This window comes from Sceloporus occidentalis, unplaced genomic scaffold (assembly GCF_023333645.1).
Source record: "Sceloporus occidentalis isolate IW3139 unplaced genomic scaffold, rSceOcc1.0.p SCAF_2, whole genome shotgun sequence".
NCBI classification, from domain to species: Eukaryota; Metazoa; Chordata; class Lepidosauria; order Squamata; family Phrynosomatidae; genus Sceloporus; species Sceloporus occidentalis.
In genome coordinates, this window is record NW_028316982.1 from 243928624 (window position 1) to 243954319 (window position 25696).

Sequence of the window (25696 nt, forward strand, 5' to 3'; positions counted from 1 at the left end):
GAAAGGATTATCTATGCACATGGTTTGACTTGTAACATTCTTATGTTTTCCTATTGATTGCCACTGTATTGATATTGCTTATTGTTATTATCTGCTTTATATGGCTGGGGGGCTGGGAAGGGATTAGTTTATTTTTAAATTTAATTTTATTGTACTTCAATTGTTGTTAGCTGCCCAGATTCCTCGCTGATTGGGCAGGATACAAATAAATTATTTATTGTTGTTGTTGTTATATGTGTGTATAAATTTAGGCTATGTATATGATACTGAAATTTAAAAGCATAATTTTAATTTTGCTAGTTGTCTATGTCACAACTATGTTACTACATTCAGTGATGTATAGGCATTATGATTAATGAGTAGCAATAGTACAAAAGAACATGACTAAAGATTCTGTATAGTGTGGTATGGAAGGAGGTCAATGGCATAGTGACCATAGGTTGACTCTAACCCTAGTGATGCCACTGCCTACAAAAAAGACTCTAGAACTGAACAATTTATTTGCTTGTTTGATTTATATCTCACCTTTCTCCCAAATGGGACTCACAGGGGCTTACAGTATAAATCAAAACAGAGTATCTAAAACAATATGATATAAAAAAGTTTTAAAAGCATTAAACCGTACATCCAGTGAAAAATACTATTTTAAAACAATAACATTAAAAAGAGTTAAGACACTTAATAATGCACATTATGTACTAAAAACAGCACACCTAATTTTAATATCAATCTACCCTTGTCAGTTAAGGCTGAAGGCCTTTTAAAAAAGGAAGGTCTTTGACTGCTGGTGAAAAGACAACAGAGAGGGGAATGTCTAACCTCCCTTGGCAGGGAGTTCCAAAGCCTAATAGCAGCCACCAAGTGTCCTCACCAGCCAAGCCAGGGAGTGAGGTGGGATGGCAAGAAAGCCCTCTACTAAAGAACATGAGACTTAGCCAGGCTCATATGGAAAGATCCTAAGCCATAGGGCTTTATAGACCTAAACCATAAGGCTTTATAGGTCAAAACCAGCACTTTCAATTGTGCCTGCAAATGGACCAGCAGCCAGTAAAGCTTTTTCAGCTAGGGAGTTATATGATCCAACAACTAGGAATAGAAGTAGTTATTGGATGATAGAAGAACAGCTAGGTTCCTCAGTTCATCTGAGACATTTCTGTCCAGGAAAACTCCAGGTACAGTATAGCACTCATGCAGGTGAACTCCATAAATCACAGGGCTGGCTCTTCCACTGGGCAGAGTAAGGTAGTCATCTGAGTGGCAAATGCTTGGTGATGCAAAGGGGGCAGCAATGTCAATCTCCTGGTTGTTCCCCTCCATTTGAGTACAGAGCTGTATGTCCAGGCCAGTGCTACTCAAACTGGCAGTCTCTGAACTGGTGCTGGCCCATGAGTCTTCCACTGCTCGTCCCTGGCAATTTTCCAGAAAAGAAAGAAACAGCTGTAGCCAATGGGCACAAATACGGTACCACTTTGGCACACATTGTAAAAATATAATTGCAGTTTCTCCACTTTTGATAGCTTGGGAAGCACCTAAACAACTATCCCTCCATGCCATCAGCTAGCCTATTGCCATCTAGTGAGGAAGAAAATGTCCCATCATCAGCCTTGGAATAAGTCTAGCTGCCACTCCAACTGGCTTCTGTATTGATGCTTGGGTAGTTTGTCTTTTATCACAGGTGGCAAAATAAGTTTGCCTTGATCAATTGTACATAATGCGAATAGGGCATCAACACTACTTCCCTAAATAATGTGCATTGTAGCTAAAATATAATGTACACAGTGACCACAATTTTCAAAACGGGGAAGGAGACGGAAGGGCACATTTCCCATGTCTAACGTACAAAAACTATTGTCAGCAGCCATACCCATCAATTATTTTTCCCTCTCCTTTATTCCTTTCCTCCTGCTCACTCCCACAAAGTCATTTCTTTCAAGTGCCTGAAAAATAATGAGTGGAAAAGTTCCTGTTTAGTGCTTGCATTTCATCATCTTTCTTTTTTGTAGCCTAATTATCCTAGCTGTACTTGATTCTGTTCCTCTAATATCACATAAAAGCACTAAGAGAGATGAAAAGAGATAAGATGCAACCCAACAGTGTATCAAATTAAGAGGCAATATGTTGGCAGAGATAAAGAACATCACATTTTTGCAAGAATAGGGCTGGTCATTTTATGACCCATCAAATGATCACAAATGGAAGGGGAGAGTCATAATGACCTGGAAATGTGATACTATAGTGGCATTGCAGGTAGTGTGTCAGATTAAGACTGCAGAGATCCAGGGTCTATTCCAGTCAGCCAAGAAGTTCACCAAGTGATCTTGGGCTGGTTTAGTACTTTATCTCACAGTGTTGTAAGGGTCAAATATCAGAGAGAAAACCAGGTATGCTGCCTTGAGCTTCTGAAAGGAAAGATAGAGTATAAAAGAAATAATCGATATAGCCATGTCCTGAGCATCATGTGGGATGGAAAACACACTTATAGCACAGACCCCTTTTACATACCATCATGACAATCCCCAGGTATCAATCTTTCAGCTTGCCTGCCATTTCTTTGCTTGCCCATAGTATCTTATAGGGTATTGTATGAATAATGGGACACATAGCCACAATTAAATTAGTATAACTATAGCTCACATTCCAAGGAGGATAGACTATGCCTGGGGATTCAAGGCTAGTCTCCTTAGAATGGATGGTATGGGGCAAAAGGAGGAGCAACCAAGGGAAAAAGGAGAAAGGGAACTTGTTTGGGTTTATGGGCAAATGAGGTGCTAGCCCACTCAAAATTTCAATTATGATGTGTTTTAATTATACTGTTTTAATGGTGGAGTCCAATTCCTAACAACACACAGCTGTGGTGAACATCTATAGAACATCTGAATAAAACTTTTTTTGTTTTACTACTGAAAGCCTGGATTTCTCAACTGAAGTATTCCTGTACATGACACCAGGTAATGTATTGTACATATTCAACATTTCTGAAAGTAACTTCATTTGCTACTTCTGTTACATAAGAACATCCAGACTGGAAGTCATACAAATTTACTAACTTTTTTTAACTTTCTGGTGGCCAATGACCAAATGAGCAATATGTGATCTCAAAGGTACTTCAAAATCCCTTTGCATGTTGATCCCAGCAAACATGGCTATGTCTTCAAATGATCTATGGGATCTTTGTGAAGCAATGTTTAGAAGCTTCTTCCAGTACCCCAGGATGTAGTCTTGTCTGTTTTAGAACTGAAAGGAATACAGTTGCCCCTCTGTTTTCGAGAGGATCCATTCTGCCGCCACCCCCCCCATGAAAACAGAAAATCACTGATATTGGTGTCCCTATTGATTCTGATGGTGGTACACTCCTGTGCACGCTGCCGTGCATGTGCCTCGGGCATGCACCCCATTGTGTCACCCTTCATTTGCCCCTCATGTATTTCTGAGGGATGCAGACTCCAAGTCTGCGAAAACAGAGGGGCGACTGTATAAGTAAATGTTATTGTTTGCTTTGAATCTGTGTTCTGATGTTCAGATGGCATCATCCAAAGATGAATGAAAATGGTGCCTGAGCAAATTAGACACTTACTCTGGGGCCTAAAAATCCTAAGGAGCCTTGGTAGTACAATGGTTAAATACCAGTAGTGCAGCCACAACATTGTGGGTTCTATCCCACAGGGCTTCTGGTTGACTCAGCGTTCCATCCTTTCATAGATGAGTACCCACCTTGTTGGGGGCAGTTGGCTAGTACATTGTAAACCACTTAGAGAGTGCTTAGTTCACTATGAAGTGGTATAGAAATGTAAGGTGTAATTGCTACCAGACGCAACAACAGAATTTGCTCCCACCATCTTGCAGTATTTTGTATATATGTCCCATTGTGTTCAATAGGACTTCCAGGTAACAATTGGACAGGATCAAACCTATACCAGTCATGCTTCTGGTCTACCTTGAGATTACAAGCTCACACAAGAATATATGATCGACAAAATGATATTTGTTTAAAGTTACACCTAGCTATTTACATATTCAGCATGAATAAAGGAAATGTATACAAGATTGACAACCTTATCAAATAATGCAATCTGTTTGCCTGGAAAGTATAAACAGCTTCTACTGATACAATAATGTAATAAAACGGAACTAGGTGTTGTCAGCTGAATACTTAAAATATTTCCTTCTAAACTGTTTACAACTTTTCCAAGAGATTTATAAACCCAGCATGGAAATATAAAATACAACCACACGGAACGCTACTGGGGAGGCCACTGAAAGCTGTGCTATATGTTACATGCACCAAAACCAGTATCCCAGAAAATCCAAATGTGTTCTTCCCCACCCTGCCTATAATGTCTAGAAATTCTCCAGATATCACACTGTCATTTCCTTCTCTTCTGCTCCATTTTGCTGTCAGAAGAGATGAAACTCTTAAGGATGCTTAAGATATATCACATGATCTATATTCCAGCCATTGCAAGCAGGATACAAGAAATCTCAACATTTGAAGATGTCAAAAGTTCCCTAACCATCCTCTAGGATATTTCTGACTAGACATGTTCATGACCTGCCTCAGAAATTTACTACTTTTCCACTATACTAACTTTTTTCTTTCTTGGAAATTTTGCCAAAGCAGGAACTTGTAAACAGGAACATATAACACACAGGATGCCCAGGTGGTGCAGTGGTTAAATGCCTGTACTACAGCCACTCACTCACAAACCACAAGGTTGTGAGTTCAATCCCAGCCAGGGGCTCCAGGTTGACTCAGCCTGGCATTCTTCTGGAGGCCAGTAAAATGAGCACCCAGCGTGTTGGGGGCAATCAGCTTACACCTTGTAAACAGCTTAGTACATTGGTAAGCGGTATAGAAAAGTATTTGCTATAGATATTGCTACATAACTGCAGTCAGCCCTCCATATTTGCAGGTTTCAGATTTGCGTTTTTCACTATTCACAACTTTGTAGCTGCTGCTTTCTAAGGTCAACCTCTTCACACACACCCCTCCTCACCCTTTCTCTCAGCCAGCCAACACCAACACTGTACATTCTCCCACTTTGCCAAACTTTGCATCCTCCTCATTTCCAAAGGCCTTTCCTCTGAATCCGATGTTTAGAGCAATCCCAGGGAGGATCCAATTTCTCTCCCCTCCTCCTTCGCCTGCTCTCTCTCAGCTATACAAAAGCAACACCATGACTTCCTTTTGTGCTGATAGCTGCAAACATCAGATTTAGACTGGAAAGGGTTTGGAAATGAGGGCAAGGAGACGAGAAAGCGGATTCTTGCCCTTCCTAAATGCTACATGAGCCCTGGTGGTGCAATGGTTAAATGCCTGTACTGCAGCCACTCACTCACAAACCATAAGATTGTGAGTTCAATACCAGCCAGGGGCTCAAGCTCGACTCGGGCTTCCATTCTTCCAAAGTTGCTAAAATGAGTATCCAGATTGTTGGGGGCAATTAGCTTACACTTTGTAAACCACTTAGGGAGTGCTTAAGTGCACTGATATGAGGTATAAAAATGTACTTGATATTGCTACATAATCCACAATTCTTCTTTAAAAAGCTAGAGCATGTTCAAAGGAGGTGTACAAAGATGGTGACAGGTTTGGAAACCAAGCTCTATGACGAATGGTTTAGGGCAATGGTTCTCAAATGGTGGGGCTGGACCCCTATGGGGGCATAAGAGTTGCTCAAGAAGAGGAGTATAATATTTAGAGGCCCTGATCCCTTCTCTTCCTCTTCTTCCCAAACTTTTTATGTGTAAAATTTACACATGTATTGAATTAAATACTGAATTTACTTAAACAAAGCTGTTATAATTTGAACAATGCTATTTCCTTATAAAAGATTAAAATATGAATATACATGAGTATGCCAATGAAAATATGCATACTAAATAAAAAAATCATAGAGTACATCAAGGGGCGGTGCACTGCCCACATGTAAAGAGGGGTTCCAAAGGTAAAAATTTAAAGTAACACTGGCTTAGGGACCTGGATATGTCTAGTTTGTAGATGAGAAGATTGAGAGGCAATAGGATAGCCTTCCTTAAATACCTGAAGGGATGGCATATTGAAGATAGTGCAAACTTGTTTTCTGCTACTCCAGAGACTAGAACACAAACCAATAGATTCAAATGACAAGAATCGAGATACCACCTAAACATTAGGAAGAACTTTTGGACTGTAAGAGCTGTTCAACATTGGAACAGAATGCCTCTCTGGAGGTCCTTAGTTTGGCTGCCCAAGGTTTGGAAACACTTTATTTATGTATTCTTGCATGCTGGGGGTTGAAACACATGGTCCTTGTGGTCCTTTCCTACTGTTTGAGTCTATGAAAATAGTAATTTTGTTATTCTTCTTCTTTAATAACTTTTCCCCTCTTATTACCTGGCAAAACCCTTTTAACCACACATGTACCTCAGCCCTATATGTCCCATTTGTTAAATGTTGGAGGGTATCAAGTTCTACCTTTCTTTAAATGTCCCCATACAGACACACATTTGGAAAAAAAACCTAAATTACCTGCTTTCATTAAGAAAGACAGTGAAGTTGCTTACCTGTAGGATCAGGGTGGAAAATTGTCGGTGTGCTAGTCATTGGTCCCTGTGGATGGATGCAGCCAGTTGAAGACCTTTGACTTGCAATTAAAATCCTGCTTTTTGCAGATGGTAACCTGGAAACAGCACCAAGTCCTAACTGAGGCTTTAGTATCATTGTCGAACGATAGAAGCTAGGAGGCATCTCATAGTGAGTATATGATGGAGGGCAAAATTCTTCTTTCATGGGCCTTTCGTCAACCTACACAAATATAAATGTAAGAGACATTACTTCAACCAAAATAGTCCAAGATACAAACTATATGGGTATGCCCAGCTGTATATACCTACTGAGAACAACAGTTTCCAGTGTGATTGTCAGTTTGAGCTCCAGACAGAGCTGAAAAATGGGGTGGTGTATATAAAAACATAAAAACATCCATATTCTTATAGACACCACAACACACAAGCATTCAAAGCAGAAGATAAAATAATGGTATTCCATTTAAGTTGCTTGATAATTCTTCAGTCAGATAAAATACAGAGAAATGAGCAATGAAGCTAGTGCACAACATTTGTGTATGAACTGTGTGTATGCATTTGTGTGTGAATTCTGTTGCAAAGCAGCCACAACATCCAAAGTGGCTTAGTGTGAGAGGCTAGAGGAGAGCTTACTCTTTCCTTCTTGCCTTTATCATTTTTTCCTTCCCTCTTCAACTTTTATTTAAATTTATTAATTTATTTGATTTATATTCTGCCATTCTCCCAAAACTGGGATGCTAGACATTAACACAAATAACTAAAAACAGCACTATGACAACACAATTAACTTTACAAAGGTACAGATACAAACTCAAAAATGCTACAGGAATATGCAATTTAACAAATTCTAATGTGAAAATGCAATTGAATGAAGGGCAGTTTAAAGCACTGGAAAGTACAGCACACACTCATTAAATGTCTCTTTCCTCAGCAACCAGGTAGCTGCCAAAAACTTGTATGAATAAAAATGTCATTGTTATTCTTTCCCCCCAGGGGGAATTCATTAGACTAGCTCCAGGACTAGTATATCTGATAGGGAGGAGTTAAGGGAACAAATTTTCAAGTTACCGAACAGGTCATTCCCTGGATGATACAGTGGGCCTTTGGTATCCACTGGGGTTTGGTTCCAGGACCCCACATGGATACCAAAATCCATGGATGCTCATGTCCCATTATATACAATGGCATAGTGAAATGGTGTCCCTAATATAAAATGGCAAAATTAAGATTTGGATTTTGCATTATTATATTTATTTATTTACTTATTTTGGAATATTTTCAAACCATAGATGGATGAATCCATGGATACACAATCTGTGGACACAGAGGACCAACTATATATCTATGCCAGTGGAGTTTTTGGCGGATATGCTAGTGACTTCTTGAAGTGTATCTGCCCTGTACACTAGGCTATACTATATAGCTATGCCAGTTTGATACCACTTTAATTATTATGACTCCATTCTATAGTATCCTGGGATTGTAGTTTTGTGGAACACTATGAAATTTTCTTCTAGAGAGCTCAAAGTGATTCCTCTTAAATGTATTTCTGGACTACCGCTAGCCCTGGTGGTATGGAGTGTGTTACTGATCTCTATCAGAGATTTTTAAGTACCACACAAAACTACAAACTACAAACTCTGTAAGGCAGAAAAGTGTCAGTTAAAATTATCCTCTAATTATGTAGTTAAATGCATTCTCCATCTTCTCTTACAATCCTATAAACACTTACCTGAGAGAAAGCGAAACTACAACCCTGTTCCTTGGAGTCAGTTCTATGGAACTCAGTGGAACTCACTTCTGAAAAGCTAGTATATGATTGCATTGTATAACAGGGAACAGTAACAGACATTCTTTATAAGGCAGTAAGTTAAGGGTCTTGCTCTTAAATGAGCTTGCTGCTCATTATTTTATGGAGCTGAATAAGCAAGCAGTTAGTGCAAAGCCTCTGAAAAATAATAAATTGGACACTGAGATGATATGAGTAATGATAACTCAATTAAAAGGTGATGCCTAGTAATAACATACATGCATTAGTGTAGGCAAACTAATTCATCTTATTATGTTATCCTGAGTGGATATATGGTCATCTGAAAGATTAATGAATATACCTCTGCCCCATCTCAACCAAAGCAACAAAAGAAGATATTTATTTTCTCCAATAGGATACTGCCCTGAATCTTACTGGTATGTACCCTTCAAGTGCCATGGCTCAGCTGGGATGGCCACAGTTAATCCTCTGCATCCCTGGTTTGTCAATGGTTGTCAAAATGTCTTGCTATCACCCTCTCAGGCCCTTTGTTGCTTGCTTTTGTTGCCGTCGTTGCCATCAATCACTGAAAATGGCCACTACAGATGTATAGGTCTAAAAATTTGGGTTAAAAAATTGATCCAAAAAAACTGAGTTGACTTATCCATGGGTCAATGTAACTACTGTATTTTAACACACACACGGTGAAACAGAAGAGTTTAATCTGCCTTGGAAGCACTGTGTATTCTATCCTCTCATCCATCCAGCCTTTAGTATGTGCACAAATAGTTATGCCTGCTGGAATCTTGTAAGTTCTTTGCCACTGTTTTCCTTTACATCCTTCAATACATGCCCCTAATTTTTACCCTGAGCTTATCCATGGGTCATATCAAAATTCATAATTTTGGCCCCAAAACTTGCCTTCGACTTAGATATGAGCTCAGCCTCATAGTTGAGTATATATGTATGTTCTTGCCTCTTCTTTGGTGGTAGACACTCCTCCACACCCTCCAAACCATGGAAGGAAGAGAGGAGAACAAGGAATATGGCAATGGCAGCAACAACAGCGGTGGCTTGAACCTTCAATCCCAGCAATCTTGCTGTTTCACTTGTCAGGGATGATGGGAGTTGTAGCTCTTCACCTCTGGCTCTAACTCACCACCTTGTTATGCACCGGTGCTGACCAGTTTTGGCCAGTGGTTAAAGCTTTGCTCAAAAGCAGCAGAGTTTCAGAGAATAGGCTGAAGACCCTGACAAACTCTCCAAGCCTTCTCACTCTTGCTTCCACAGAAGTCTTCACACTTCTCCAGGATCCTGCTGGCTCTTGTATCTTCACTTAAGACACCAGACAACTCAGTAGTCTTATATAAAAGATCTACTTTATTCTACTATATACAAATACTAATGCCCTACAAATCACAATCTCTACAATCTCCAAACTACTCACAAAACTCCACAACTACCCACAAAATACATTGGGAATCAAAGCAATTATTATAGTCATAGTAAAACACCACCCACTTAGCCAGTTTCCACCCAGTGGGCGTGTACATCCATTTTGATTGGTTCTCATAGTTCAACCCATAATTAATGATTTCATCATTTCACCTTGTCCACTTAACGATTCTCAGGTGCTTTCAATTATACCCTCTACATTTCTGTCCTTGGCATTTAGGACTGCTGATTACATTACCTTTCACACCTGTGTGGCTTCTCAATTGCTTTTGCTTAGTCATGCTGACTCTCACATACATGTTTTATTTCTATCACTGTATATCCCATGTTGCTTTTTCCTTAACATCACTTCCCCAGCCTTTTTGCCCTGCTGCACTACTCCCTGTAGGCACTACAGAAAGTTAGGTGAAGACACTGGCCAACAAAAGGAGCAATGTATCAATTTTCCTTTTTCTCACAGACATTACTGGAGTAAAATTTTATCAGATGATTTCTTTGTTCATGCTAGGTAAGGGAACTGTTCTAATATAACACTAATAATGTATTATATGTAAGTACAAGTGAGTGTTGCAAAAGTGAAAACTGGAAAAGGGGAACTTCCCAGGGGATGAAATGAAGGCTTGGAAAACAAAACAAAACAAAACAGCAATGATGGCAAGTAGGCACAAGTACATACCCACCAACTATTCCTGATTTAGCAGGGACAGTTCAAGGTAATCCTCTGCTGTCCCATTTTTAAAATGTCCCAGTTTCTCTCTCCTCCGCTCACTTCCCCCCTTACTCTCAGATTGCTTCCATTCCAATCTGAGCTCAAAGTGCAAAAGTAATTTGTTCTCAGTTAAAACAAAAATCCACCAAGTAGTGATACCTTTTAGCAGCTTTTAAAGCCTGCTAAAGATCCCTTCCCTATACCATCTTAACTAAGTACAGAAACAACAAAATGCAGGCATCTTACTAACATCTCTAATTTTTCTCCTGTTTGGTATGTAACATCTTGCCTGATGAAGAAGCCATTGGAGCTTCAAAAGCTTGCAACAAATATATTGTGCATTTTGGTTGGTCAATAAAGGTATCACTGTTTGGTGGATTTTTGTTTGAATTTACTAAATAGCCAAAACAGCTTACCCTTGCTTGTTCTTAATTAATTCAGCATTGGAGAGAGGACAGGAGGGAACAGATCTTGTCCTTCCCAATAAGTGAAGGCAAAAGCAAACCACTGTGCCCTCTTCCAGCTTGCCTGTTCTTTCTCATTCATAACCTTTACCATCTTGACAACATGTGTAGCCAAGCAAAATCAGAGGATTTTGTTTGGCTACAGATGTCACTGTTTCCATCCATCTTCTGTGTACTTACCCCTTTCCCCTCTCACAGAGCCTTTTCTGAGGACCCATTCAAGGAAGGTGATGACTCTACAGAAGAGAGCCAGCTGTTGTGATGGTGATTCATTCTTTCTTCATTTTAGGAAGCAGCAGGAGGATGACATTATTCTGACCTGGGACCCAGTCACACTACATAATTATAGAGCTATTTTCCAAATTTAACTGCCACGGTTTTATCCTATGGAATCTTGGTCTGTTGTTTGGAAGGGCACTAGAGCTCTCTGGCTGAGAACTGTAAATGCATCTCCCTGAAATGCCAATCCCAGGGTTTCATAAAATGTTGCCAGGGCAGTTATAATGGAATAGTTACACTATATTTATGTAGTGTACATAAACTCCTAGGTTTAATCTGTAAAACATTGGACTATTTGTTAGTACTCCAACTACAGCAGACCCACTGAATCAATGGGGTTTAAATAGAAATGTTGACTCAACATTAAACAATTAATTTAATATGTCTACGCTAGTTGGAACTACCAGTAAGATTCAGGCCATAGTTTTGTACGAAAGGGAATTTCAGCAGGTGTTGCTTGTGATGCAACCAGGTAATAAGCAACATCTGCTGAAATTCCCTCTTTTACACAACTCTTAAAGGAAAAGGAGCTCTCTCTCCAGTTTTTTTACTAGCTACTCTAGTATTAGTGTAAATTCTTTTTAGTTTCAAATTAAAATGTTACTTTTCAGCCTATTTTAAGCCAGGAAGTACATGAGATTTTATCTTGGGCAGACACAAAGCATGTGTGATATATGTTCCACTTCCCACCTTAAGTGGTGGAGAATTTGAGCCTAGTACTATGGAACTACAAAGGTAACTAATTATTTTCTAAAAATAACTTCCCAAGCTCTGCATAGATTAAGGAAATACACTGAATGATAGGAGTGCATGTCTTCATATCAGAAGGATTGGATGTGTGTGGAGCAAACTGCATAATTAGATCGTTCTTATGAAATGAGAGCAAGACTTGAAAAGTGGGGACTGTAACAAAAAATTGCAGCATTTATATTTATATGAAACATCTACATCCTGGTCTGTATCATGGAATCTAAGGGTAATGTACAACAAAATCGATTTCACCAATTTAAAAATAATTTAATATAGTAACAAAAAATAACTTCAACAGATTAAAGTTTATTTTAAACAATTTGAAAAGTTATGCAAGACAGTTAAAACTGCATTAAAACAGTTCAAAACAATTTAAAAGTTATGCCTATGTTCAGATCTGAATGAAATCAATTCGGCTCCACAGCTTTGGAAAAAGAAAATATGGCCATGATTGTGTATCACTCAGTGGCATCAGTAAGGTTGGTGTCACCTGATGTGGTATCTCATGGTGTCACCAATCCCATTGACCTCCAATTTTACACCATACAGAATCTTTAATAATGCTTTTTGCACTAATGTTACTTGTAAATTGTAATTCCCATATACCACTGAATGTGATGCTAATAGTTGTGGCATAAACAACGAGCAAAACTAAAATGTTACCTTCAAATTACAGTATCGTATGGACAACCTAAATGTATTTACATGGTGAAGATTGGATTAAAATGTGATGTTTTTAAAGAAAATAGAAAAGAATTTTAAAATAATATTTTTTTAAAAAAATAAAGTTTTGAAATTTGAAATTTTTACTTTAACAAATTATGGGCCCTCTCCTTTCTCCTCCCACTGAGCTTCACCCCACTCCCACCGTCTCTTAAAGCATGTTAAAGGGAAGCAGGTGAATGCCGCAATCCATTTCTGCCAAAAGGTAGGTGTTTGAGGGGCAGTGCTGTCACCTCCCCTTAGGGTGTCACCTGGTGCAGTCCATACACCCCCTTAATTATGCCACTGGTAACACCTAGTTACCTACACAATCTCCTTTGTCATGTAGCTAAGTAGTGTAGCCCAGCCCAGTCCTTCCAACCCTCATTTACCAGGCAGTAAGTGTTATGAACAAGAAGGGTTTGGTTTGATTGCCTGTCAGGAAGTAGTAGACTGAGCTTTCCACCCCTCTCCACTGTGACAGGCAGAAGCAGGATCCCTGTGGCAATTCCTCCACAAACTGGAGATTGCTCACAAGACAGGGAAATATCAGCTGTTTTCCAATCTACAGGGGATTGATCACAGTGGCTGCTGCCTGGTAAATGATGTTTGGAGGACTTGCATGCTGCATACTTAAGGATCATGAATACAAACCTTATGTCATGCATACATACACACATAACTCTAGGCATACATGCATACATAACTCTATGTGTGTCATACATACATTACTCTAGTTTACGCCTTCATAACTGCCTTAGTGAATTCCTGGCCAGGTTTTCCCTACAAATTGGAATGATAACAGTATTGATACCTGTCAGGCCTTTAAGCACTGTACTACAGCACAGAAAACCCTCTGTCATGTCCTCCTGTTCCCCATTCAGTGCCCTTCTCTGATGTTGTTGTTACTGCTGTGTGCCTTCAGGTAATTTCTGAATTATAGTGACCCTAAGGCGAAACTATCACAGGGTTTTCTGGGTCTGAGTGTGTGACTCACCCAGGGCTACTTAGTGGGTTTCCATGGCCAAGCGGGAAATCAATTAAACTCTGATCTCCAGAGCTGTAGTTCCAAATTCAAACCACTACACCAAGCTAGTCCTCCTCTGGGGCCCTAAGTAGACAGGCCAGTCCCCAAGACCATACAATAACAGATGGGTGTTTACATGCCCATCACCACACCATGGACCTATTACTGCCGCACTCACTCTATCTGCCTCCACTATCATGTCTGCTGAGAAGACTACCACTGTGGCCCATATGGATGGAAAGACTATGTGGATGTGTGTGGTGAAGTTAGGGCATAGGGCTTCTGTATTTCATTAATGTTCTTTTTCAGTCCACCAGTGTCATGCTTTCTTGCTAGGGTTGCCAGATCTCAGAAATTCGCCTTGAGATGCTAGTTTTCATGGGTCACCTCTGAGGGACAGGCAAGGGTTAAAATTCTCCAGTGTTTATGGAGTCAACTCTGGGCAAAGGAAAAGGCTGCATGCAAACCTTTGGCCAGGCAAGAAGCTTCTAGCTGGCTTAGCAGTTTGCTGCATTTTGTAAAGGTTAATTGATTTAAACTAAGTTAATTGATTTAAACCAAGACTCTAGATTTCCAACCAGGAAAATGCATTCGGTGCAAGTGCATGTTTAAATGCCAAGCTGTGAACAGTAATGACATCACCAGGTAACATCCTCAGGACTTATGTTTTCACCTAGAAATATTAGGGCTTGGAATAATCCTGACTTGGCAACCTATTTTTTGCTGACTTTCTACACAGAACAAGATCTGCAGTGTAAGCACGCTGTGAAATTCTACCTTGAAGAGTTGTAAGCAGTATCCTCAAGTTTCAGCAATCTGCCAAACAGGTTTTCTTTTGTTTTGGGGGGTTAATTTGGGTTTGGGTTTTGCTTTTGTTTTTTGGATGGGATATAAATAAAAAGTGCAGGAGCGGGGGAGTCTGAACAAACCTATTGTTAACATTGGGGCACTTCTTTGTCCCAGCCAATGGGACAAAAGTTTGAGAGGCAATTTGATTTTGTTCTCATTCACCGTGATGTTAATTTTTATTTATGGAGACCCTATAAATAGGAGACCTCCATGAGTCCTGATCATCAACAGTCCTGCTCAGATGTAGTTTACTTGTTTGCATTAATCAATCTGTTATGTCCTTTTCCCTACAGCATTCTACTTTACTGAGCATTACAGTCCTTTCTGCATTTTGCAGCTTTGGACTTTTCTTTGACATATGAGCATGTCAGAAGTTGAATGTGCATCATTAACCATGGTGCTACTCGTAGTTGTCCTCTGCTCTCTCCCAGTAGCTGGTTGAGAGTCTCATCTTTCAGCACTATACCTTGCTTCATTTTGAATTGTCTCATCATCATCATATGATTTTTGAGGTGACAGATATTCAGGAGCTTTGGTTTCCTTTGGACAGTACTAACAAGAGTTGGCTGGTCTAGATCCTCTGCCGATGTTACCCTGCTGTCCCCACTGCTGCTGCCCAGTAGCTGTTTGGCATCTTTAGGCTACCCTCTCAGGATAAACCTCTCTGATCTGGGAGAATCTTTTGGTAGCAATGCTAATGTCAATATAGCCTTTAACGTCACAGGAGCATGTAATCCCACTGCCACAGAAAGGACATGCCAAGGTGAAGATAAATTGATAATAATGTTTAAATATGTGAAGAGCTGTCAGGTTGAAGACTGAATGAGTGTGTTTTCTGCAGTACCGGAGGAAGAAACCCAAACCAGTGAATTCAAATTACAAGAAGGATTTTAGCTCTTTCAAGAAGGTGGTAAGCTCTCCTTTGATGACGCCCAAATATATTTTTCTATGTCTCAGACTGATGCAGTGACTAAGGATGGCATCTTTCCTCTGAATGCCTGTCTTAATGTGGTAATGGACTGAATGAGGGAAAGGTACTTGCAATAGGGATCCCTAATCTGGGAATGGAGTTATGCCAGCCAGTTCTGGACAGGGTCACTCTTCCCCTGAAGGACTCTGTTCGCAGTCTGTGGGTACTCCTAGACTCGTCTCTCCATCTGATGGCTCAGGTGGATGAGACGGTCAGGAGCACTTGCTATCAGCCTCAGCTGATACGCCAGCTGCGCCCCTTCCTGGAGCAGGAAGACCTTGAAACACTGGTACATACGCTGGTAACCTCTCAGCTCGACTTCTGTAACACACACTACACGGGGCTACCTTTGCATCAAGTTTGGAAACTTCAGTTGGTACAGAATATGGCAGCCAGGCTGGTTACTGCCACAGCTAGATCTGCCCACATCATACCAGTTTTAAAATCCCTTCACTGACTGCTTATTAGTTTCTGGGCAAGATACAAAGTGTTGGTTTTAACCTTTAAAGCTTGGGTCTTGACTTCTTGTGGGAGCGCCTTTTCCCATATCATTCTCCTGGCACTCTTTGTTCCACTGGGAAGAATCTGCTTTAACCAAAGAGGACTAGACTTTAAGCAGTGACCCAGCAATCCTTTTCATCAGCCACTCCTAAACTCTGGAATGACCTGCTGGATGAGATCCATCAGATTACCACCTTGGAAAACTTTAAGATGACTATTAAGATGGATCTCTTCCAGCAGGCATTTCCAGACTAGAACATCCTTGTTGACCTGCCTACCCCTCCCTCTTTTTTTCTCCCATTATCTTCAATCTTTATCCTTTACTCTACCTGGACTCCATTTGAATTTTTTCCCCTTCATTTTAATTTTTATTGTACACTAATGTTTTTTTAACCTTTTTTCTTGGTTTAATCTCTTTTTAGTGTTTAATTATGTTTTTATGTCAGGGGGTAGGGATGGGGATCTTGGAATTTTTAATGCATTTTGCTTTTAACTGTATCTTATTTTACTGCTGTAATCCGCTTGGATTCCTCAAGATTAAGCAGAATACAAAAATAAATATTATTGTTGGCGGTTTTTATAGAGAGAGTGGACAGCCATCTCTCAGAGATACTTCAACTCTGGAGTCCTAAACTGGCAGGAAGCTGGACCAGAAGTCTGGTGAGGTTCCTCTTCAATCTACAGGACTATGAAAATATGTTCCACACTATTTAGCAGCAAGCCATGATGCCAAGAAGAAGATGTGGGACATTCTACAGATCAATAGGTTTGTCGCATCAAGGGGTCGAGATAGGGGAACATAAGAATTCTTGGTGTGTTCAGGAAATACAAAATGGTAAAACTAAACACCAGCTTGAACAATTAAACTTACTGGGTGATCTTGGGCAAGTCACAGTCTCTCTGCCTCAGAGAATGGCAACAGCAAACCCCCTCTGAAGAAACTTGCCAAAAGAACCCTGTGATAGGTCACCTTAGGGTTTCCATATGGCTGAAATAACTTGAAGGCAAAAGAACAAACAAAACTAATACTAACCCTACTACTTGTTGAGAAATGTGAAATATAATACCGAATCTCTAAAGCCAACTAATCCAAGTGGCAGGCTAAAACCTGAACAAAAATGAGTCCCACACCCACAGGATCTAACCAAGTAAGAAACAATGTAAGGGATGAAGCAGACAGCTGGGAAAGCACAGCCTGAAGCCACTCCGGTTGCAAGCAGATCAGGGTCACAGAGACCACATGGCCTGCTCCAAAAGTGGACTGTGGCCTCTGGCCCCAACCCCCACTACTAGGAGCCAGATTATCCTGGCTCCTTTTTGCTCCAGGCTAAAGGAGTGGAGTGCAGCCTCAGTGTGGCTTCTGGCCATATTGAAGACATGCATCAAATGAACTGTGCCTCCAGTGCAGCCAGAAGCTGCTTCTTTTGGCCCATGTGTTTCAGGCCTTAAGAGCCAAACAGAAGATCCCAAAAGGGTGCATTGGGGCTGCTCTGAAGCTGGTCTACCTTGGAGCCATGGCAAGCACATACAGTGACTCCAATCCACCCCACCACTGTCCAAAATTTGAGAGGAAAAGATCCGCTCCTATTTGGGCTGGTAAAGGGTCACCTTAGACAGCCCTGCCACAACCCTAGGGCAGCATCAAGCCACTCCAGGGGCATGTGGTGTCAAAATGCCACGCCCCCAGAGCAGCTTGAAGCCACCCTCATCCAATTAATGGGATTGCTTCCGGGTGCATTGGGGACATGTGGCATCAAAATGCCATGCCCCCAAGCCTCCCCGAAGCTGGCCTTTACAGCTGGCCTGTTTTATTCCTTAGTCTACTTTGTCAAACATATAAAGGAGGTATAATTACAAACATATATCCTCAATCAAAAATATGGTCTAATGGACAAGAGACAGGGAGTTACCATAAAGATAAACTGGGCATAAACTCCTAAGGAATAAAATGCAATCTGGTAATTAATGAGTATTGGTACACAAAGGTTGCTAACTCTAACACTGCTCACCCACCAGAATTCCCTAGAATTCCTCAGTGCAATGTTTTAAGCAAGAAAAAGTAGCCAATTCATTCTCTTCAGAGCTGGAGAAAGGCAAGTCCAGCAGGAACCACTGATCACTCGTTTAAATGAATGGGACAATGGTACAAAATAACGTCCTGTGTAGCTTCGTGCCATACCCAGTAAAATATAAATTGCACTGTTCCATCTCTGAGACACTTCCATCTTCTCTTTGTAGCAATGAATTATTACTGTGTCAATGCTGCCATGTTAGTACCATATGGAGAGAGTGAGAGAGAGCTAGAATGAACATGCTGCTTTGACTTTCATATAATCCAACCAAATGGTTACAATCTGGAGGTGTCCTGCAGACAGCTGCTGAAAGACAAGAATATCTGCACATTTTTCATAAACCACCTTTTCCACCCTTGTGAAAAGGCAGCACAGGCATTTCAGAGCAACAGCAGGAAAGAGAAGGCAAAACCTGCCATTTCAATTGATATATATGAAGACAGCAATGACCTCCTGGTAAATATTCACTTTAAAGTTTGCTACGTACAATTTATCACCAAAAGACAACTATGAAAAAGAGCCCAGTTGATTCCGAATTCTATTTTAACTGTAAATTAGCATTCAACCATTACCTCATGTGTCAATGTGGAGATGCTGAGAGCTTTTTTTTTTTAACAGCTTGGAAGACAGAGCCAAATTTATTTTAAAAATTAATCACAACAGTCGCCAGGAGCTAAGCATGAAAACTGCCCAGGTTGCTTAATTAACTTTGAGCTAAATTACAACACATTGCTGTGTCATGTCATTGTATCTGCAACAATTTATACATATTTAGACAATACAACTTAATGGCAACTCTGAACCTTTTGATCCTTATGGCTACAGTGTTCCAAGACTGGCTTTGTGCTACTCTGGCAGAAAATCATCTGGTGGTTTTTTTGTTTTTAATTGTTCTTCCTATAATCTTAGTATAAAATATGCAAGATAGCATATTGAGCACTGCATCAAGACTTTACATCTGTGTTATCTTTGCTCCATGCTTAGATCTTTCACCAATTATTTTCAGCTTTTAAAAATTTAATTATATGCAAATAAAGTTAACTTTCTAAACTAGGGAGATCCAGATCTGGCAGCCTTGTTTTTGATTTTTCTTTCAATCCTACCAGCATTGCCATGCCATTTCCACCTCAGCATCAGGCTGCAATACCCTCCCTACATATTGTACATGGAAATATGTGGTTTTCCCAAAATGTCAGTCGGCTCAGCAGCATATTTTAAAAGTGAATGCTGCACCTGGAAACTTCCAGGAGAAGAAATTCATCCTTGGAGGAAGTAGAAAATAGGGGTCAGGGGCTAAAAAAAATTCCCCAAGTGTCTGGGACTATATATGGACCCAGGACCAAATTGACCCATCTTTGCTCTAGAATGAATAAGTGAAGGAATGGTTAAACAGTGGAAGTCACTAACACAAAATCATACCCTCCAACTGTCCAAGTCTGACAGGGATAGTCCCAGGCAATCCACTATTGTCCCACTTTTTCAGCTGCTTTCAAAATGTCCCAGTTTTTTGTCCCTCTCCCACATTCCCCCTTGTCCTCAGCTTATTTCAATTGCTGCAAACCAACATCAAAGTGCAAAAGTAGTTTGCACTCAATTAACTCAGCAAAGGGGAGAGGAGGGGGCAGAGTTTTGCCCTTCCCTGTGGGCTGAGCAAAAGCAAGCTGCTGCAACCTTTCCTAGCTTGTGTGTTTGTTCTTCCTCATTAATAGCTTTTGACTTTAAGACTTTAAAAAGAGACTAGACAGATACATGGTGGATGGGGCTAATGATGGCTACTTGTTATAGTGTGTGAGTGTGTGTGTGTGTGTGTGTGTGTGTGTGTGTATACACCTTCTAGTGGCAGTGATAGCAAGTCCCTGTAAAAATGTGACTTTTATGTACTGTGGGCTTCCAATAACCAGGGGATATCAACCCATGTTCTTCCATACATTTTTGACTTGAGCTACTGGAATCCTTGGCCACAGGACATGCTGTTTGGGACTTCTCAGGAGTGGGCCAAATATTAGGGTCAAAGGCTGAATACCACTGTTGTAGGCAAATAGTGGACCACTGTCTGACCAAAATGCTGGATAGGGTAGGCCTACGGCTGCATCTGCACTGCAGAAATAATCCAGTTTAATACCACTTTACTTGCCATGGTTCAGTGCTATGTAATTCTGGAAACTGTACTTTTTTGAGAAATTTAGACTTCTCTGTCATAGAGCTCCAGTGCCACAACAAACTATAGTTCCCAGAAATCCATAGGACTGAGTTGAAGTGTTGTCAAACTAGATTATTTCTGCAGTGCGGATGCAGCCTTAGTCTAATTCATATTCTTTTTTTTTATGTTTCACACTGCCAAAATAATCCAGTTTGACACCACTTTAACTAACATAGCATATAGAATTCTGGGAACTGCAGTTTTGTTAGGCTTTTTTTTTTTGCATTCTCTTTTTTAAAATTTAAATAAATTTATTGTTTACAAAAGGTAAAACACAATTAAATCACCATTCTGCTTTAAAAACACAAGCTAAATTACAACTTTACAAAACTGAGCTCTCATTTAAAACTCCACACCAAAATCTCCTGTGATGCTGTGGTTGAACATAAGCATGAAAGTTGGAGTTTATATATTCTGTAAGAGGCAGTCACTTTTCCTTGAACTGGTTACAGTTTCTTGCCTCAGAGGTTCTCCTGACATCATCCATAAGCTTCTCCATTAACCATCCAGTGCTTTGCCTACCATTGATCTATTGACGGATGACCTAGACATTTAGCTTTTTCTGTCAGAGAGCTCTGGTGCCACACCAAACTAAAGTTCCCAGAACTCCCTAACTTTGAGCCATGTCATTTAAAAAGACAGCAGACATGTGTGTGCTGATCTTCCCAAATAGCACTGGAAAGAGTTTCCTATAAATATAAAATATTTTCTCTGACGTGAAGAATGGCTCTTGACTTGGTTTCCTCCCCTCTTTCCTTAAAGATATATATTTAATTTTTATCTCTTTCAGAGTATATAAATATTAATTTTGGGTGTTACAACCTCCACAATACTTCCACAAAGTATTTCCACAAAATATTTCTGATTAACAATTCTCTACCTTACTTTTACTAACTGATCTTTGCAGCCATATATAGCTGCCAATTGCAATCAAGATTTTTAAAAATTATTTTCCATAAAGAAACAAATATATAGCAAACTAAACTTAATCTTGTGTATGATGGAGGCATTCTACTTTCCAGCATCAACATGTATCCCTCATCCAATATCCCATGACCCTGAAAACCTGAATTTTATCAAAGCACTTGTTGTTACCCAAACTTTATAAGCTGTCCACTCCATTCTTTCACACATCATTTATTGTACTGCTACAACAGAGAATACATACAAAATTTATACACGTATCTACTAGCATTCAGCTAGTACAGATACAGCTGCCCAGTTTTTGTCAGGTACAATTGCATATCAGCATCTTACACCTTTAGTGAAGATTCTGCACTGACTACCAATCGGCTACAAGACGGGGATGTAATTCTTCACTAACTCTACTTGGAGGTAGCAATGAGTAGTTTTAGCAATTTTCTTCCTGCTGCAAGAAAGTCTTCAAAAACCATGCAATTTTCAAAGGCTATTCCCAATTTGGGGTTTATTCTGTACAAAATTTGCATGTGGCTGTTTGTTCTGTATCATTTTATGTGTGGAAAATAATATTTCAACACTGAAATATTAATGTCTGCATAGAAATGATGTTTTCTGTTCAGAAAATATTTTCCATGCAAATCAACAATCTGTGCATTTTACACACACTAAATCCCCATCACAGCATTTTCTGTGCAGAAAACAGCATTTTCTGCAAGGAAATTAATATTTCTGAATTCAAATATTATTTTCCATGTAGAAAATTCTGTACAAAACAACTAAATGAAAATTTTGCACAGAATGCAATTTTTGCAAAAATGAGGATCTTTCTCATCAGGGTTTCTCAACATTGCAAATCATGTTTTTCAAACATGCAAAAATATTCTTTCCATCTCTACTACTGGGAGATACTCACATTTTTGTTAGTGGTATATAAAGCACTAAACAATTTAAGAACAAGATAATTGAAAATGTGCACTCTACTCAACCATCCTCCCAAACTGCTGAAGTCTTAGAAGAGACCGCAAGAGCCATACGGTCCAACCCTCTGCCATGCAGGAACACACAATTAAAGCACCCTGAACAGATGGCCATCCAGCCTCTGTTTAAAATCCTCCAAAGAAGGAGACTCCACCACACTCCGAGGGAGTGTGTTCCACTGTTGAACAGCCCTAACTGTCAGGAGGTTCCTCCTAATGTTGAGGTGGAATCTCTTTTCCTTTAGCTTGCATCCATTGCTCCAGGTCCTAGTCTCTGGAGCAGCAGAAAACAAGCTTGTTCCCTCCTCAATATGACATCCCTTCAAATATTTAAACAGGGCTATCACATCACCTCTTAACCTTCTATTCTCCAGGCTAAACATCCCAAGCTCCCTAAGTTGTTTCTCATATGGCATGGTTTCCTTAGAATACACTCCTAACAGCTTCTCAGTTTCTACTGACCTCAGTTTCTACTCTAGCTTCATGAATAGTATGGTTCCTATCTGTTGGAGTGTCCTTCCAGTTGGGAGTAGGTAACTGCCCACAATTTTTGTCTTTGGAGTTTACTGAAAACCTTTCTCTCCAGGCAAACATTTCTTGACTAATAGATTCCAATCATAATTGTTTCAGTGCCTTTTATTTCCATTGTAACTTTTTTGTGTTTACCCTATATACTCATGTATAAGTCAACCTCATGTATAAGTCGAGGGCATGTTTTGGGGCCAAAATTTTGGATTTTGATATGACCCTTAGATAAGTCGAAGGTAAAACTTAGGGATGTGTAACAAAGGATCTAAAAGATGAAGCAAAAAAAAAAAAAACCAGTGCCAGAGAACTAGCAGTGATTAATTTCTGTAACTTTAAAACTTTCCATAAATTTTATATTTTACAACTCTTTTGAGTGCAAGTTTAATCATGTAGTAAAGCACCAAGTTCACATTTTAAAAAAAAAGATTCATTGCAAAGCAACATCATAATATCCTGTTTAACATAAGAATTGTCTTTACATTGAACTGAAATGAACAGTTTGATAAAGAATGGGATGTACATAGTTGGGTCATGCTACAACATCTTTTGAATACGTTTTTAACTAGAAATATATTTTAATGAAACCAATAACATGCTTCAATGGGTTATTACAGTTTAAAAGTTTGCACACTGGTTGACCCTGCTGAAATCACAAGGACTGCAATCACAAAAGAGGTGAATAGGCAATCCCCAAGGCTATTGTTCATAAGTTTCCAGGAAGCTTTTCAGTACTCTTTTTTAAACTATAACTTTGACTGATTTTAACGCAGAAAACTACTAATCAAACCCCTATCACCACTCTGTTTCTCTTGCCATTCCTTCGGCTTTTGCCAGAAAAAAGCCTTGCAAAGGAGGTTTGGGATAGAAGGTTGATCTGGTGAGTTTAAGAGATCAATGATACTTGCTGAAATGAAATACTGAGTGTAGTTTCCAAATATCCTGAGTACTTCCATACCTCTATATGACAGCTACAGGAAAAGAGATTCCACCTCAACTTTAGGGGAAACTTCCTGACAGTAAAAGCTGTTAGATGTGGAACACACTCCTTCAAAGTGTGGTGGAGCCTCCTTCTTTGGAGGTTTTTAAACAGAGGTTGGATGGCTATCTGTAGGGTATGCTTTGATTGGGAGTTCCTGCATGGCAGGGGGTTGGACTGGATGGCCCTGTGGTCTCTTCCAACTCTATGATTCCCCCCATTTCTCTTTCTTTCTCTCTTGCCTTCCTCCCGAACCCAGCTTTGCAAAGTTGGTTTGAACTCTCTCTTTTTCTCCCAGCTTTGGCGATCCCAGCCAGGCCCGTAGCTAGGCCTTTAGGGGCCCTGGGGCAGAAAGTACATTTGAGGCCCTATGTTTTTTAATGTCCTGAGCCCTACTGCGCACTGCAGGTGCCATCTTGGCGCACCACTGTTTACATGGGGCGCGTGTCAATAATTTGGCTCATGCATCTCCTTTGGGGTAGGGTTGCCATAATTCTCAACCACCAAACTGGGAGGAAATGTAGAAAAAATATAATAATTATAATAATTATTATTTTTAGCCCACCTCTCTCTTATGGATTGAGATGGGTTCCATAAAAATCCATAATAGTTACCGAAAATCATAAAATCACAATCCCCAACCCAAAATTTGTAGGACAAAATTTAGACCAAAATGTAGGACAAATGTTGGACAAAATTTACCCCAAAATGTGGGCCATTTGAGAAAAATGGAGGCCATAGCCAACTAAAAGCTAAAAACATTAACATTTTTTTAAAAAAAACATTAATATAAATCCTTATGTTATAGAGTTCTTGCTGCACCTCTGAGACTAAATGCATCTGATGAAGCAGACTCTTTCAGTTAATAATAATAATAATAATAATAATAATAGACTTAAGGGACATGTAGATTTTGGAGCACCTCTGAGACTAAATGCATCTGAGGAAAGAGGCTTTTGAAAAGTTCATGCTGACAACTTCTTTCTTTCAAATAATATAATTATAATTGAATTGAAAGACATGGAGATCTCTGAGGTTAAATGCATGTCAGGAAGTGCAGCAGGAGGCAGCGGTGGAGGAGGCCCAGGGTTCAATCCCTTGCTTGGGCATTAAAAAACCCCACTGGGCTAGTCACCTTAAGGGAAGGTAAAGGCCAACCCCCTCTGAACAAATCTTCCAAGAAAACTTTTGGAAAAGTCACACACTCTCAGCCTCAGAAGAAGGCAAAGGTAAACCCTCTCTGAACAAAGCTCCCAAGAAATCCCCTTGCTCCAGCGCACACACACACACACACACACACCCTGGAGAGGAGGGGGAGGAGGAAGAAGAAGAGAAGGAGAAAAAGAAGGAGAAAGGGGGAAAGGAGGAGAAAGAAGGAGAAGGAGAGCAGCACCAGGAGGAAGGCGAAGGAGAAAGGAGGGGGAGAGGAAGAGGAAGATAGAAGGACCAAAAAAACCCCAGGTCCAAAACGACTTGAAGGCACACAACAACAACAACAACAACAACAACAACAACGGAAGGGGTTGCTGGAGCTTGGCTTCAAGAGAGGCCATCTCCCTCCCCAAGGGGCTCTCCTCTCCTCTCCCTTTCTTCCTCCTTCAAGGGCACATCCTCCTCAGGCTGCAGCGAGGCCAGAAGAGTGGCAGTGCCATGGGCCTCCGCCAGCGTCTCAGCCATGTTTTCTCTTCCAGCCCAGCCCCTTGCCGCAGCCAGCAGCATTTCTCCACTTCCTCCTGGCGGCTGCGATGGGGATCACCGTATTGACCCTTACATACGTCTACCCTGGGATTTTGAAGCTCATTTTGAGGCATAAATTTTTCGACTTATAGTCAATTATATACGGTATTTGTTTCGATCTATTGAATCTTCAGTATGGAGCAATTTGTAAATGCTATTAAATAACATAACATCTTCAATACTGAGCAGTTTATACATTCTGTTAAATAACTATCAATCTTTGCTATAACATACAGCCACTAGCATTGAAGTAAGCAATATAATA

At 40.1% G+C, this 25696-nt stretch overlaps 1 protein-coding gene across 2 annotated transcripts in view; it reads right to left on the reverse strand.

Annotated features, from left to right (window-relative positions):
• LOC149319899 (microtubule-associated tumor suppressor candidate 2-like) overlaps positions 1-25696 on the reverse strand; it is a 440967-nt gene that overhangs the window by 295835 nt on the left and 119436 nt on the right. For both annotated transcript variants that reach the window (XM_089512562.1, XM_089512563.1), the window contains exon 3: positions 6544-6784. In XM_089512562.1, coding sequence (XP_089368688.1) covers positions 6544-6784 — 241 coding nt within the window. The remainder of the gene's footprint in view (positions 1-6543; positions 6785-25696) is intronic.